We start from the raw sequence: 17,692 nt of genomic DNA on the forward strand, positions 1-17,692 counted from the left end.
TGTTAATGCATAATCTACTGTGCTACTGCCAAGAGAAGAACTGTAGGTGTAACGGCCAAAGGAGTCCCCTCTTACCCGACCATTGACTATGTACAGACTGAGGGCCCGGCAGAGCTGCAGTAGTTCTTTCCATTTTTGTTTGTCATTTTGTCATAATTATTCCTCGGGGGAAGAGTTAGACAGGTGTTAGTTTTGTTATTCATGTATCTGTCTCCCTTTGTACTTATACTATCTGTTTCTTCTGCTGTGCGTGCATTCATATCACCTATAATTAGGACATTTCCTTGAGTTTGGAAATGACTGATGTCACCTTCTAGATCAGTAAAGGTTTGATCATTAAAGTAGGGAGATTCAGCTGGAGGGATATAGATTGCACATAGATAGATGTTTTGGGTGTTGGAGGTCAGGTCTTTCTTTAACTTAAGCCATATATAATTTTCACCTTCTTTAACAAGTTCAATAGAATTTGTATATTCAGCTTTGAACCAGATAAGTATTCCCCCTGAGCTCCTTCCTTGTGTTACTCCAGGAAGCTTTCTTGAATTGACTGTCAACTCCCCATAGCCTGGAGGACAACCAGTGGGTAAGTCTCCTCCGTCCCACGTCTCGTAAACTTGGAGTTATTACTTTTAAGTCCAAAAAGCTGATGATCTCAACCCTTGGATGTTCCATTGGCTGATGACAAAGGATTCATATCGTGTCATGCTACAGTGTTAATTAATGAATTAGTTGTTGTTTTTATACAAAGTGAAAATGCTTTCTTTTCTTTCTCTCTTTTTTTTTTTGACTATGGATTAATAAATTATTTTATGTATAGAATTGGTTTACATAAACAGTATTAATAACATATAGTTGCATTGATATTAGTGAATATTGATCGGTTAATAGAATTAAGTAAACAGAGAAATAAAAATAAAGAAATAAAAAATAAAATTTAACAGTAGCTTATAACAATAACAATAACATATAGTAATAGTAATATATTTTGTGTGTGTGGGTGTGTGGGTTCACCACGGTCCCTGGTCTGTAAGGCGAGTGCAGATGAGTGTAAGCATTTGTCTGATGTCCATCATGTCATGGGAGCTTGGAGGACCAGTGAGGGCTTCAGCATAGCTTCTCCTGTGAGTCTGTGATGGTGCTGGTGGGTGGAGGTCTTGCTGCCATGTTTGTGGAGGTCGTGCAGTGACATTGGTGTTACTCCTGGGAGGGGGTGAGGGGCCAAGGTGAGGTGGGCATGAACGTGGGATTAGAAGTGGGGGTGGGTATGGCAGTGGTCGTGGTGGTGGTACTTGGGGGTTGAGTAGGGGTGGGGGTCTGGGGTGAGTTCCTTGGTGGTGCTCTGGGGGCTCTCCAGTTGTTCCATGTCCTGGGTGGTGTGAAGGGCAGCGTTGTGGGTTCTGGTGTGGTGGTCTTGGTGGACCTCTCCTTTCTTGTCTCCGGTGTGCTGGTCCTTGTGTCCTGGTCGGTGCCATCTGTGTTCTGTTCTCTCTGTTGTTTTGGTGGCCTGATGTGGGGATGCGACCCAGCGCAGCATCTTTCAGTGTTTTGGCAAAGACAGAAATGTTTTCCTTTTTGAGGTGTACTTGGTCATAGAGGCTGTCCACACTGATGTTTGGGTGATGTGCCAGATATACATTAGGTTTGAGAGCACAGTCTCTTGATATATATATATATATATATATATATATATATTCTTTAAAACAAAGATAATTATAGCAGTACATTTTTACACCAATGTCATCAGTATTAGTTAGCTGTTAGTGGGAGGTTATATAAAGTTGTCTGGGATAAGGCTGTTTTCTGGCACATTAAAAAAAAATAAAGCAGATTAAAATATTTTACAATTCATATTTAATTTATAAAAATAAATCCTTTAAAAGTAATGTTTAACCCTAGAAACTGAAAAAAATGTGTTGATAAGTTGCAATTTTATGTATTTTTTTACATTATTGCTATTTGGTAGGACCAAATTTGTGTATAATAATTCATAAAAATAAATCCTTAAAAAATAATGATCCCTTCGTTATTCAGTCAAAGTGAGACCAGTGAAACTTTGAAAATAATTGGAAAATTCCTGACTTGTAAAAGTGAAAGTTAAGGGAAGGTCTCATCCTGTTTTTAAAAAAATATAAAAAATAATTAATTTAACTTGATTTAATTAGCACAGGTAATTAGATTTCCTTCATCTTCTTGGCAAATTAGTTTGGAACCATGGAAGTAAAACAAAATCACAGATGATGTTAAAAAAGTTATCCCTTAACTTTATTACCACATGCATCATCCGTTGCATCGTACACAACGCCATGATTTTGTGCTATCCTGCGCTCGGAGCTCTGTGAGTAAGCAGACCACAAGCTGGGACTTCTCAAAACAAAGTGGACCTACAGTAACAACTGAGAGTGGAGTGTATCCATGGAGAGATTACGACTACAAAGAAATCCCAGTCAGCTAATGACAGTGTGCAGTACTCAAGATACACTATCTTGCAACACACAGGTCACCCCGCCTGATATTTGCCATCACCATAGCAACTCATCATTGGTAATCATTTCGGAATTCCCCGACAGCGCGTGGTCCCTCACACGCACACATACGCACAAACACACAGTGATGATTCAGAAAGGCGAGCTGGTCCTTTGGTACAGAGAAGAATGTAAAGGGAAAAAGGGGAATGAGAGACAGATTGAATTGTGGTTTCCACTGCAAGCTGTGAGTCACGAACACGAGGGAGGGACGGAGAGAGAAAAAAAGAGACTATTCTGGGATGGCTGCTATGGCAACATAATAAGCAAGGGGGCAGGTACTTGCAGGGGTGTTTCCATAGCAATGCCCTGTGTGTGTATGGATAAATATCACATGCCACAAAGCAGTTTGTGACATAGTAAGGAACTCTTGCTTTACTTTGTCAGACATTGTGTTTTAGATGAGATGATCTCCTCACTTCCTGTTATTCTAACGCAGTCTGAACAGTCTTTTCATGTCTGCAGACTAGACTCACTTGAATAGACTGATGCTGTTGGAAACACCTTTCACATGTTTGGTCTTGCCACAGCTGTAACATTGTAGTCAGCGTAATTAACTTACTGAAAGACTACCTTTAGGTGTATTACTTATGCCAAATTGTTGCAACATATCAGCCTCTGGAAAGTTAAGTAACTCCTTATATCTGACACACTCATTGACACACAGATACCTCTGTGTTTGCGATGTGATTAGCCCACCATGTGATCAAATTCTATACAGACACCGACAATCACTCACTGTTGAACTATTTTGAATAATTGATCCGAGGGAGTGATAAGGGCTTTTGCAAGAGTGTCTCCTCTCTTTGGCTCACCAGCCATCTGTTGTGCTTCAACACAAGCAGATACCTTCCTCAGCTGCACATTCCAGTCATATTTGCAAATGTTCCAACACTTCAGGTCTGTCTTTTGGAGGGGGGGGGGTTTAAACCGTAAACCACCAGCAAGTCAATACATGAAATGGCAATGTATCTGTTCACAAGCATGGTTGGGTTACCTGTTTGTTGAGTAAGCTTCTCTAGGCCGAAACTCTCTTTCTTTAACAAGCAATGCAAGAAGTAGTCTCTTAAATGTTTTAAAACTATGTTACTCTCAACTGTGCTGATGGTAGTTTTTATATCTGAAAAGCACCTGTTTACAACACGGGACAATTGCAGTTGTGTTTAATGGGAAATTTAATGGTTAGCCCGGGGCCAACGGGTAAAGTGAAGCGTCAGTACACACCCAAACCGCACAGCAGTTGCAAAGCTTTTAATTTATGACTTACTTTTGAATGTAGTGTTTTCTAATACACAATGCTGGATATTAAGTATAATTAAGTAGGTGATGAAAGGGGATCAATTAGAATGATTATACTTTTATTTCTTCTTTCTGTACTGCAGTTTTTGTTTTTCCATTACAGTGATCAATATTGCCACACTTGGTAGTCATAATAGTGTGTATTATAGTTTTGCCTCAGTTTGACAACATCACTCCCAGTGCCCCACCTCCAGATTCTGGTAATATGAGCCAGAGACAACTGGGGTTTCATGTCCAAAAGCGCAGGGGCTGACTGTTTTCCCTCCGCCGTACCTCTCTCTCTCCCTTCCCTCATGTCACGCACTTTTCCTCTCCACTCTCACACTGGCAACCCCTGTTGCAGGGCAACGCAAACTCACCAAGAAATAACCAATAAATAATCCAGTCTCTAAACAATGATGTCCTACTTTAACTCTTAGGATGTAACTCACAGGCATTGTTTGCAAGGCCTGCATGGTTGCTGTATCATATCATCTTGTCTCTCCCTGCCTTCTTCAGCTATTTCCCCTCAGCTCCCTCACCTTTGACCTCCTTCATTCCATTCCAGTACTAAATTACTATGCTGCGTTTTAGTGCCACGGGGAAATGTGCTGCTCACACCCCTTTAAGTGCACCAATGGGGAGAAACGCCCCTCACTCCGGAACCAAGGTTAAGATCCGAAGGTCACTTTTAGTGCCTAATAGAAGCAGATATGTAGGATGCATGTAGATATGCATTTTTTACCGCCACTGAGAGCCTGCATGGTTTTCATTATTCCCCTGTTTACATGTTTTTGTGAGTGTCCTCATTTGCCTTTTGCTGGAATTCCAGTCTAGCATTCACACGTCGCTGGCAGTTGCAGCCTCAAATGCAAGGAGGGGACACTTAAGGTGAAGAAGCCCTCAAGTGCTGACGAGGGATCCATTTTCCTGCCCTCATTTCTTTTGCTCCAGCTTAGCGTGTGTGTGTTAGTGGGATTACAAGCCCAACCCCAGACTAGAGTCTAAGGAAAACTCCATAAAACGCAGAGGGAGGGACTGTGTATGTGTGGCGGCTCACTGTTGTTTCTGTCCGCCTAGAGACGCCCCTACAAACGTCTGACAATAGTTACACACTCTTGTATCGGCCATTAAGCGCAGACACTGTTGCAGAGCTGTAAACATGTCTAAATTGAGACATGTATCTAAGTGAGGACTTTGCGGTTGTGGCTACATCTTAAAAAAACCCTCCTCATTCTATTGTCCAATTATAACTCTAATTCTAGAGTCACCTAAACCCAAAGAAGAGGACTTCCTTAGTGATAACAGCTGCAATGTGTTGACCTTTTTTTTTTAAGGAGAGCTTTGTTGGATTCCATCCCCGGACTCCCCAGTGTTAGCTCTTCACCTCGCTGTTGCAAGCCCCCCCCACCGGCCGCCTCACTCTTTTCCAGATGTGTGTCTTGCAACAACAGATGCTCAGCACATGCATACCATGCCTAAAGCTCCTACAGGGGGCTGACAGCCACACAGGGACCTTGTGAGGTGAAACAATACAGCCTCTTTTTGTGTTCTTCCCTCGCCTGCGCGTCTTACTGCTGCAACTGCCTCTTAAGAACCCACCCCACCACCACCACCACCACCACCTTTGTGCACAGACGTAGAAAAATGTCCAAGGAGAGAGGAAGAGAGGAAGGAAAAAGAAGTAGTGAGTGTGTGGCCAGAAGAGAAATAAGGACAAGGGGGGAGGAAGGTTGGCAGGGCTGGAAGAGAAAATGTTGCTATTGGCATAAAACTGCGTATTGTTCTTGTGGCTGGCTTTAGTTTGGCTTTTTAACTCTGAAGTTACTAAACACAAATAAGAACTTTGAGTGTATGGACTTGATGTCGCAGCCACTGTTCAGGAAACACCCAAGAGCTTTAAACTGCATGAGCTCACCCCTTACATTATCATCTCTGATTGCATGATCAAAAGGCTTCTGTAACACCACTCCCTCAGCAATCGAAGGGTTAGCCATCAGCGTTGTTGTAATGCCGCAACGCTGTGGGTTAACTTGAAGTTATTTGCTCAAGTTACAGCCCTCTTCCACCACGATCCACAGGATGGGTGAGTCATGTGTTCAAGGACTTGCAGGCGCTTTGCTGTTGTGGGAACATTTCCATTTTCTGATTTCCATGGAGCCACAGAACAAACTAAAATGGCCTCCCTGAATCAACACTATGGTGGAAGATGGTTGCGCCAAAATGATTTTGAATCACGCTTAGTAAGTTGGAAAAAATGACACATCTGAATCACTCCAGGATGAGATTTCTTGTGCATCTCTCGTGTATGTGTGTGTGTCAGAGCAGAAAAGCAGATCCACCCAAGATCTTTTTAACTTTAGATTTTAACAAATTAAAGGATAAAACTGGAGCTGATTGTGCGTTACTGAACATTGCAAGACTGAAGATGACCTGAATAGTTATGATTATAAATAAACAGGATTAATTATATGGGCTGGTCCAGGTGTCCTCTTTTACCTGCAGCTGTAAACAGCACACAAAGAAGCTCCGAACAAAGAATTCAGTTATAGCAGAAGTGAAAGGATAAGCCAGGCTGCAGGTGTGGCAACGGTCAACAACGATGTAAGCTTCAATACGGTTGGGTATGTGTCCGATTAAAACAAATGGTTTGTCCCCACAGTCATACGTAAACTCTACCAGGCACAGAAACAAGTTAAATTAAGCTTCAGAAAGATTTCCTCTATCATTAGGAAAGAAAGAAAATTAAGGGAAAGTTTGCAGCAAGTTTCTGATGAATTGCGTGCAAAGAAAATGGCTGATTATCAGCATGATCTATTTTTTATTCCTAAACGATACCAACTTGCAGAAGTAGGCACCGAAACATGGTATTTCTGCATTTCAGTAGGGTGTGGTCAAATCATACAACGAAAAGAAGTTGTCCTCAAATGATTCATTGATGAAATGCTGTGTGCATGTTCATGTCATTATAAAAAGAAATTGTAAGGGAATTAACTTTTGTAGTTGATGTGCAGGCTTTGCTTTATCCATCAGTGCTGGTTTCCAATGTGCATGTTCTCACAATATGAATCTGTAAGGTTTTGGGGAAGATTTAACAAAGCTTAACGTGTTCTGTCTCAGTTAAACTAAGAGGGAAGAAATACAAATATTGTGTTGGTGACCCTTTGGCCTTGTAGAAGACATTTTAAAGGGCGTCCTCTTCACAAAGATTCATTTCAGGCTTTCTCTCCTCTGGGAAGCACCAGAAACATCAAAACAAGAACCCATAGTTTAAAGCAGACGACATTCTTTGTCTTAGTCTGAGCAAACCACAGAGCTCGGCCCAGTCATGCTCCCTCTGCTGCTTTCCCATGACAAGTCTTTGGCTGCCCCCTGCAGGAGTGAGAGAACTTCAGCCGGACCTTTGGCCTACAGTGGAGATGTTACTGTGATAAACAGCTGCTCCTCTGGGGAGTACTTTAAGTGTTCTAAAAGAAAATGTTTCCCAATTAGAATGCAGGCTTAATGTGTTCACACATTCACGACATCAGTGTAACTAGAGCAAATGTTTCTGGTGAGTCGTAGGTTACAGTAACTTGACACCAAGCTGAAAAGCTTTGTTTCACTGACCTCTTCTGGTGGCAAATATCAACTTTGACACATCTCCAACCACACCCTGCATTGTCATTGGGTGTGGTTGGTGTTCAGTGTTGTAACATACAAGGTGGATGTCAGGAGAGGTGAACTCACTGCTACATAACTATAGCAAGGCTTTTTAAAGCAAGTTTGCATTACTCTGCAAATCTCTATTGATCATGGTATGCACCAAACTAAACATTCCCACCATTATTTCCTTGTTTCTTTTCTGGGTGGCACCAATCAAATGTATCTGTAGATAGGTTACTGCTCATAAAACAAACTGAAGTCAGACCACAGACATCAAATCCCATAGATGGCATTGTGGAAAATGCTTTATTTCGCAGGTCAAACAACAAAAAAACAGTTTGGGGCCATTGAGACAAATCACTCGTCTTGACACTGTCATTCTTGCAGTAAAGTAAGCACGTGGTGGCTGAAAGTCCGTAGGTTTTAAGTGCTGGAAAGCAGAAGCGCAGAGTGCTTTCGCTCAAGACTGCCCCAGTGTCCTCTCACTTGAAGACCTTGCCTTGATTGAAGGCTTTACCCACGTGCTTGAAGTCTCCCTCCCAGGCAAAGTACTCCTTTACCAGAGTCTTGCACTCCTCACTGTTTGGATCCAGCTTGCGCCAGTCATATGATTCGTAGTCGATTTGCCAGTCCGGACACAGCTAGGAGGGGAATAAGAACATGTCATTCAAATGTGAATGAATTACCTTGATGTCTGATGAACTGATAGTGCCACCACAACTGATTATTAGATGACAGATTACCCTGTAGAGAATACTTGGACCATAGCATTATGTGCATTGAAATGCAGAGCATAAAAACTGCAGAGAATGCTTTTAACAATCCGAACAATGTCAAAATGTCAAACATTTTATTTTGTATTCACGCAACATGTTCAAATTCTGAGCAGCAGTCTAATTTAGCTTGTGACAAAAGCAGCAGTGGAAACACCTACCAACCTACAACATCTGATATTACATCCATTTTAAATGTTTAGCTTGGACATCGTTTGTGGCCACAGCATGAACCAGCCTATTGCTCACTGAAACAGAGATGACTGGGATGAATATGGTCTCAAGTTTCTCTTCCCCTGTCAGATTAAGACGTCGTGCCATGATTGGACACCGCCTTGCCCAATGACAGGGGACTGCCAACTAACCGAGATAAGAGTATCATCCAATTAAACATTATTACTTCAGAAACTTCCGTTTAATGTTGAGTTGCATTTCATGTATACCTACCAAACCATCAAGTTGTGTTGCACACAGCCACATGCAGAATATTCTGTATGCAAGTTCCACCTGGATACTTTAGGCAGTACGCCATTCACAACATATTGAGGTAAGCACAACGAGTGGATTGGCATACGAGTCAGTCACACCATGGCAAGCTCAAATGACAGCAGCTGAGGACCTGTCTGCAGGTACCCGGTCAGCTACAACAGCAACCGATGAACAGTTGTGTGTAAGACGAGGACGGTGCATTGGCGTTGCTCCAGAGTTGTAGGGTATGTAAATGCAATGACAATGACAGCATCACCCAGATGTGCTGATCACTGGGATAATAAATGTTTGTGCTTTGAATGATCAAATATAGTCAAGGTGGAACTAACAACACACCTCTTAATGCACAAATGTTGTGTTTGTACAGTGTAATGCAGAAGTGTGTTAAACGTTCCCTTTTTTTCTAATGACAATAGTTTACTTAAGTTGCAAGTGGGCAAAATTTTGCCTCAGCGAGATGGTTTTGTCTGCCTTTGACACCAACCTTGTTAAATTAAAACAAACCGATCCTTATGCATGTGAGGTTTTTCTCCCCCTCACTGCACTGCTCTGTGACTCCTAAACCAACCCCAGTGTGAAACAAACCTTGACTTGTGTACTGTTACACCACAACCACACACATAAATAACTGCCCAGATCAGTTTGTTTAAAACAAGCCCTTATTGCTTGAGGGTGGTGATGTTATTGGGACATTGTGGACAGTGTGTTCATCCTTTTCAGAACTTACAGTGAAGGCCAGTTCCTGGCCTCTGAAGATCCAGACACCGGAGATGGCGCTGTCGTTGTTGGTGCCAAACAAGAGGACGCTGGCGAAGGCATTCTTTCTGAGTTTGTCCAGACGCTGGAACATACCTGTGAAAAAGGTTTGAGAATTTTTTTATCAATTAATAGAAACAGTGAGTCACAACTTAACATATACAACATGAACTGTACTGGTCACAAAAAACAGGACTTCTCTGAACATTTGACACAAGTCTTTTCTAGATTATCAACATTAACTTCTTTTCCTCCTCCTTACATATGGCTAAACATTAAGGCCAACACTACAACACCTGCAGCGTAGTTATTCTCTACATTTCAGTACCCAAGGTCAGTGATTTTACTGTGGCCACAGCATGAACCAGCCTATTACTCACTGAAACAGAGATGACTGGGATGAATATGGTCTCAAGTTTCTCTTCCCCTGTCAGATTAAGACTTGGTGCCATGATTCGACACTGCCTTGCCCAATGACAGGGGACCATATGCTTTCCCCTAGAGGTGTGTTTCCTGATTGGTGTACAGGGCTGTTTCTGCTCTGAGAGGGAGCATTTTAGGTTATGAAATCTAATCATCTCCAGTACAAGCACTGGCTTGAGCAACGACCAACCTTGTTTAACCTCAGTTGTGTATTCTCTATTCTCTAGTATGACCTTATTTAACTTCAAAGAAAAGCTTTGCTACATTAAAATATGGGACAAAACCCACCAGGAAATGCGTTTATGTTGCTATAGCATATACACAATAGACCTCCAGGTGATGTTTAATAATTCTACAAGCCTTGCTTGCAATCCATTAAGAAAACATTCACAAAAATGCAACCTTTAGGTAAGGATTGATCCCCAATGTGTTGATGACACAACAAACATCATGTACACCACTATTAAACAGACCTGCATTGTCTTTGGACTATGGGAGCCGCCATAAACACACGGGAAACCCGTGCCAATACATGAATAAGTAAACCCCCATACATGACAAACCAAGACCAAATCTAAAAAGTTACTTTCTGGACTTCGTTTCCAACCACAAAAGGCACAACATTGCTCCAGATAACATAAGTAGGTCTGAAAAACAATTACTTCACAATCCCTGAAGTCATTCACTTTGGATTCAAGCTGCTGGATATAGTGGCAGCTGCTCAGTCTCACCTGTGATAAGGTTGCAGCTCTTGAAGGTTTGTGTGAGCTCCTCGGGGTATTTGTACTGGCTGTACCAGACCGAGTACCCCTCCGGGTCGAAGTGCTCCCAAAAGTGGGGAATGGCTACTGTCAGGGTGTCCTCGTTGGAATACTTTCTCTTGAACTCGTCCATGACAAATGGGCTAAAAAAGTAGAGGGAGAAGGACGGGTAATGTACATCTGCTCTCTATACATATAGGGCAAAGAGAGAGAAACACGAGGTGTGGAAATCAGGCAAGTGACAAAGAATATGAATAGACTCAAAAAATGTTTAACTCTACTTTAAAGTTCCTCTCGTGGCATTGATTTAACACCTTAAAATGTATCCGTTCATCAAAATTACACACACTGAAGTTTTTTTCCATGGAAAAAAATCCATTCATGCCTTAAAATGGCTGAGATGTAACTTTTCACCTCATTTTGTATGCACGAATACATGCACATGCAAATTTGCCCCCACCTATAACTGCACCTGCCTATCCGCCTCTTGCCTGCAAGCAAACCCACTCACCTTCAACTCTGCTCATCCCTCTCTTCAGCAATTAAACAGTAACAGATTAACATGAGCCTTTGGCTTGACTACATTAACAAAACAGCTGATAATATGCTGCTAATGTTAAATGAACCTTGCTCCCCATCAACAGCTCAGACAAGTTGACTTGAAAGTGAGGCTTTGCTTGAAAATACCGATACATAGCTACACCTGGCTTCTCCTCTGATACCCCTCATTTCACCGTAGTGTTCTGCTAACAATGTGGAACACCCTGCCCTGCAAGTTGATGGGATTGGTTCCTTAGGTACGTGGCGTAAGAAATACTGGCAGTCTGAATCCATGTTTTTGAGACTGATATTGGTGCACTGCTGTTCCAAGGAGTAAAAGCTCAGCAATGGCACTGAATTCTCATTTTGAATTCTCAGTGTTTCTAAACCATTATCATCTCAAGGACCCCTAAATTGATACAGATTAGGTACCAGGTCCCCATTTAATAAGATTTCACTTCAGAGACCACTGACTGAAAAGATTTTGGTTGTAAGATATGATTAAGACCAGAATTCTGTACTTGTCAACTATAGCTGAGGAGATAACTGTGGAGGAAGTGAAACCTATGATCAGAACAGGCACTCTTATGACTCTTACTCACATTGGGATCACTTCTACAGTGAATTAAATAGTATAAATAAACCATTTCCCATTTTTCTAGGGACGCCATGGCACTCCCTCTAGGACCCCTGGTTAACAGCCACTGTCTTATAGCATATCAAAACACTGTATGAACATGTTAACAAGGTTAAAAACTTGATTTGTGATTAGTTTGACTTGATTTGATGCAAAGTCAAACTGAAGCACTACCGACGACTTACACAACCAAACGCATCTTATAGAGTGAAGTTTGACTACTCTAAAGATCAACTGTAGATCTTTAAGGTTCAATCTGGTTTGTGCCCATATCATGAAACAGCCTATTACTCACTGAAACTGAGATGGCTGGGATGAATATATGGTCTTAGGTTTTTCTTCCCCCGTCAGATTAAGACTTGGTGCCATGACTGGACACCGCCTTGCCCAATGACAGGGGACCATCTGTTTGTGTGTTTGGTCGTACACCAATCAGGGAAGTCTGAGGACTACAAATCCTGCACTGCGAGCTTTTAAATGTTTAACACAACAAGGAAAGCATAAAGATATTTGTACCTCTTTGGGAGGTGTGCAAAGGGGTCCTTTGCTTTGGGCTCAGCAGCCAGAACAGCATCACAGTCATCCATCTCCTCCTCTGGGGCAGGTTTCTTCTCCTCCTTTTTCTTTTCTTTCTTCTCCTGGGGCTTGGCTGCCTCCTTTCCTCCCTTCTCCTTCTTCGGAGGGGCGTCTTTCTTGGGCTGCATCTCAGCGAACTTCTTGGCTGGAGAGACAGAACAAAATATTGAAAACATGTTTTTTCTGTTAAAACTTACAATTATCAGACTTTGGTTTTGTACTCAGAACTACAAAACCTGCAAGTAGCTTTGTCTTATGTCTTTTAAACTGTGCCCATATCATGAAACAGCCTTTTACTCACTGAAACTGAGATGGCTGGGATGAATATATGGTCTTAAATTTCTCTTCCCCTGTCAGATTAAGACTTGGTGCCATGACTGGACACTGCCTTGCCCAATGACAGGGGACCATCTGTTCTTCCCAAATAGGGAAGCCAGAAATTGGATGTTTGTTTTAAAGAAAATTTTCTGTCCCGTAAGAGTAATTCAGTATTTTCTTTATATTAATTAACATTTAATAAAAAGTAAATGGCTGTGTAAACCCTATGTACGTCAAATCACATCTAGTTCTTTTGTTAAAGAACGACACTACCCACTAATGCCTAAAATTGAGTTGCATATTAAACTGGGCCTACAATAGCAAGTAGGGTTACTTTAAGTATCATGAGTACACATACCTTTATTTGGTGCATACAATACTAACTTATTAAAATAATTATGACTGGCAGATTCAAACATTTACACTGTAGACTGTAAAAATAATGTACATGGCTACTGTGACAGCACCCACTGGTTTGTTAACTCCCAGTCTGAAGCCTCGAGTTTGGCATTTCTGCTCTCGCCATCTTGGTTTTTGAGGCCAGAAGTCAACATATTTGGGTATCAGCCAACCTGTCACTCAAAGCGGCCCACCCTTAATTAGGCGTAATTTTAAGCCCTGACAAAATGTAAAACAGGGGAGTCATATAAAAATTCACCTCTTGTACAGTTGTCAAGAAGGGGGAAATAAGCGGTAGAGAGCAAAACAGGTTTTTGTACCAGTCTGTAAACGTGTTTATTTTAGCTGTAAAGTTAGGTGAACATTTATCTAACTATTTATCTTTATCAATAATATTGGATTCACATATTCGCGTATTTTGACATTTTCATTTTTGGAAAAAAAAGAAAAACTTGATGAAATTACTAAACTTTGGCGGATCCCCTGCAGTAACTCTGCAGACCCCCCCAGGGTCAAGGACTCCCTGTTTAAGACCCAGGCCTTTAACACAATACAGCCTTTCAACAAGTGAGTGTAAACGGGCTTGCCCTCAAAAGTCGAGATTGGAATAGTCAGTCGGATACCCCTCAGTCGACTGAGCTTGCTTCAAATAGCAGTTATTTTTTGTAGTCAGTGTGCTATGCAGTGTACTTCTGGGGACATTTTGGTACCCAGTTTTTGCTGTGATGCGAGTGCTCTTACTTTAATGCTACTCTTTGGTACAGAAAGCTGCAGACATGCCGATAGCAGCACAGAGGAGAGACTCTGCAACATAAGGCTCTGAGTAACATTATCTCTTCTGCTTAGGAGGTGGTAAAGTGGTAGCTTACTACACCTTAATACGATACAGTCTCTGGCTTTTGATATCTAGTATCAACAAAAATGTCGTGGCACAGTTCCAAATCGTTAGTGCAGTTAGCTTGTTTACTATATTACTCCAACGCCACAGTCACTCAACATCCTGCTGAACCCTGTTCAAACTTTAACAGCCAAATCTGAAGATTCAATTGACATAATTCTGAGTTGGGTACAGCCTTACAAACAGCAGTATAAGCGTCTGTTGAATTCAGCTCAAAAATTAAGGGAAGTGCATGTCTAATTACATACTTTTAATTAAACAGTGTGCGCCAGCAGCCAGCCTCATGCTCAGTGTATGAGAGCCCTTTTTTAAATCTCATTTATGGTGACTCACCATCAAACTGGGCCATCTTTTCACACAGCTTGACCTCTCCTAGAACAGCCTTGAACTGGGGCTGGTTGACACAGGTGGTGAACCAGCGAGTCACGTTGGTGTAGGGCTGACGGAAAGAGGGCTCAAGGACCTGCAGGGGACAGACAGGCGTTGTGACTCGCATATCAAATCAAATGTTGCTCTACAAAATGTGAAAAAAATCAATGAAAGAGTGTGCAACTTTGTGTGGCTGTTATCTGCAGTGTGTATGTCAGACCTGTTTGTAGAGCCAGATCATGGAGCAGGCCACAGTGATGTCAGCAAGGGTGACCCTCTCTCCCACAAGGAAGGTACGGGTGTTCAGGTGTTGGTTCAGCACGGTCAAGGCCCTCTTCACGTCCTCCTTGGCCTGCTCTGTGGCCTGGACAGACCCAGACAGAAGAATGACTGTGCTGGACTACACAACATTAACTCTGCAACAGGGTCAAGTGCCAAGTCTTAATTACAGGGTGTCACACTCTGTCCAAGTGAAACTGGCACCAACCTTCCACCACAACGACCAAATAATCATTTAAGTGTTTAGTTTGACCAGAAAATGCTGAGCTGCGTACCTGCTTGTTAAACTGCATGATTCCCAGAGTGGGGAAGACCCATGCGCTGGCTGGAGGGATGATCTCTGAGTCAGCGAAGCTCACCCACTGCAGGACCTGGGCTGCGGCCTGGGGAGTGGCACCACGCAGGGCATCATTGCTCACTGTGGTTGAAAGGTGGAAGTGTTTTTTAAAAAAAAACAAAATCTCTAGGGTCACAATTTCATTTCCATTCTACATTTGTACACTGAAAACATAGAAAATGAATTCCAACAGCAAGTTACAGAGCAGAGCAGTTACAAGTGCAGACCTTTACACATCTGACAGAATGCTGCCAACAGTGCATCAAACATTTTAATCATGCAGCCCATCTATCGGGTACAACTAATGGTGGCATTCCATTTAGGTGTGCAGGAACCCATGTACTGCACATGCTAGCTCAGTGACCTGTGAATTTACGAATTAATTAATGTTAGCTGACTCAAATGACAAGTTACACTATTACACCAAGTATACGAGGAGAAACACTCCCTTAACCCCTAAAGTATTTAAGGCCTTTGAACATTGAGTCTTTTTGGTTCGTCCAAAATTGTCACATCTAAAATTATATATGACTTCATGCTGTGTCAATCACATTTGCACACTGAGTCCGAAACTTTTGTCGAAAATTTTCAGAACATCTGTCAGAAGCCTTTAAAGACGTTTGACCATGAATCAGTGAAGAAAATGTGGTACTGGGACACAGCCACAAGACAGAGGAACAGGGTGCACAGAATCATTTCATAAAACTCAGACAGCTCACTTTCAACAGGTCAGATAATAATATTCAGGTAGACGAAGAGGAGGACGATGTGACCTGCACACAGAATGTGGAGACACGGAGGGGGGACAGCTCCGCCCCTTCATGCAGCTGCCATACCAAATGATAGACAGGGAGGGAGAGGTGACAGCCAGATAAGTAACTTCAGTGGTGAGGGGCAAAGGAGGAAACGTGTCTCAATTTTGTCTCAAATTGCAAATTTTCACAAAGAATAGAGAAATAAAACACATCAGAATCAGTGTGCAAGGTTTCTGTGCGTAACAGTTTTTTTCCCCTGATAACGGAATTAACAAAATGCATCCAAAAAAACAACAACAAAAAAAGGACTCAGTGTGTGAAGGCTTTTACTGTGCTTCCTTTAAACTTTAGGTAAATAATATGTGGATCTCCTGCATGAACTCCCAAATGTATAGAGCATAAGAGACTTAAAAGAATGATATTATTAGTAAACAGACTTACAGTAGTGAGCAATGGCATTACTCTCAAACAGACAGAAGCCGTCATCTCCCTGGTAGGCAGGTACCTACAAACAATGGCAGAATTCAAGAATAACTTAACACATGTAGCATGTTTTTAACAAGTGAACACTGCAGTCAAGTGCATGATGAAACATGATTGGCAACGTAACAGTGGAGTAGTCAAACCAGTTACAGCACTTCTATATTTGATTATAATTGAGCGACTGAAATGCCGTTACTGATTCGCCACATTCATTGTTGCAACTGAAACAAGAGCTACTGAGAAACAGCTGAGCTTAACAGCACTGACCTTGCCCAGAGGGAAGTTGTTGAGGAAGGCAGGAGTGCGGTTCGTCTGCCCGAAGGTGAAGGCAGGGGAGCTGCTGGCAACTTTGAGGTGAGCCCCACTGTACTGGGCTGCAATCTGGGCCTTGAAGGCCCGCCAGTTCTCTGGGTACGTGTAAAGAGTCTGGAAAGAGGGGGGAGACGACACTGCAATTAACAAACAATATAAACAAACATAACAAATCTGCTTTGAATGTACATGCATGACTTATTATTGCTAGCAGGTTAACAAAAAGTTGAGGGGACCTAAGGATGTTCTCATGGCAATACCTCACTATGGTGCAAAATTAATCTGGCCCTGTAATGCAGTTTATTATTTTCAAACACACAATGAAATATCTGGACAGTTTTGGAAAATAACGCCACACATCCAGTTTAAATGGAGACAGCTTGCTCTGGTAGTACTTTACATACAAATTCATGATGCTATACAACTCTGGATGCTCAACCATTTAAATGACTGGGCAGGAATGGGAGCATTGTGAAACTGGGGTGTACATAAATACAACTGAAGGCTACCAGGCCACATGTACCTCTCTGACCGACTTCAAGTAAAAATTGAGCTATATTCACGTGGCTTTTAGCTTGCTTGAAATGCTAACTGATGCTAGCTGGCTTTACCGGTAACAGTGAGCAGATAGTATTCCTTCGCATAACGTTAGCTTTAGATAAAGTCAAAAACAGGTTCGCCTGAGGACTACAAAAACAGGACATAAGCACCGACGTTAGGCGAAAACATTATTAAATGCAGGAGTATGTTTCCACAGCTGGAAAATAGCCATGTTAACGTGGCACAAGCCTGGGCCAGGAGAGGGGCGTCATTCACTATGAATGCTACGTCAGGTTAGCATTAAGCTAACCCCAGTTTGTATGAACGCTGAATGAAATTCTTGGTAAATACCCCCGCTAACAGCTGCTTAACAGACCGAGAGCAGTGTAAATATGACAAGCTGCTCGGTAAGACTGCAGATGGGCCTGATATTCGGTGGATTGAGCCGGGAAAGTTTACAGAAAACCCTCAAGTTAGCCATCTTTCCATCTTACTCACCCCTGCCGCCATCTTCAGGACGAGAGAAAGAAAGAGCGAGCGCACCAGTGACGTATTTACGGCCACAAGCCGTGCGCGCACTTGGAGTTTCCGCGTTCACGTTT

The 17,692-nt window shown here is 42.2% G+C and overlaps 1 protein-coding gene across 1 annotated transcript; it reads right to left on the minus strand.

Annotated features, from left to right (window-relative positions):
• Positions 1-7,718: 7,718 nt before the first annotated feature.
• Positions 7,719-17,678, minus strand: eef1g (eukaryotic translation elongation factor 1 gamma). Its single transcript, XM_049586779.1, has 10 exons — positions 17,589-17,678; positions 16,506-16,664; positions 16,197-16,260; positions 14,939-15,081; positions 14,605-14,748; positions 14,349-14,478; positions 12,341-12,545; positions 10,618-10,790; positions 9,435-9,559; positions 7,719-8,086 (listed from the first exon to the last, which is right to left on the minus strand). The coding sequence occupies exons 1-10, from the start codon at positions 17,598-17,600 to the stop codon at positions 7,928-7,930; spliced, it is 1,314 nt and encodes a 437-aa protein (XP_049442736.1). The 5' UTR covers positions 17,601-17,678; the 3' UTR covers positions 7,719-7,927.
• Positions 17,679-17,692: the final 14 nt, after the last annotated feature.

Source organism: Epinephelus fuscoguttatus, linkage group LG9 (genome assembly GCF_011397635.1).
Source record: "Epinephelus fuscoguttatus linkage group LG9, E.fuscoguttatus.final_Chr_v1".
Classification (NCBI taxonomy): domain Eukaryota; kingdom Metazoa; phylum Chordata; class Actinopteri; order Perciformes; family Serranidae; genus Epinephelus; species Epinephelus fuscoguttatus.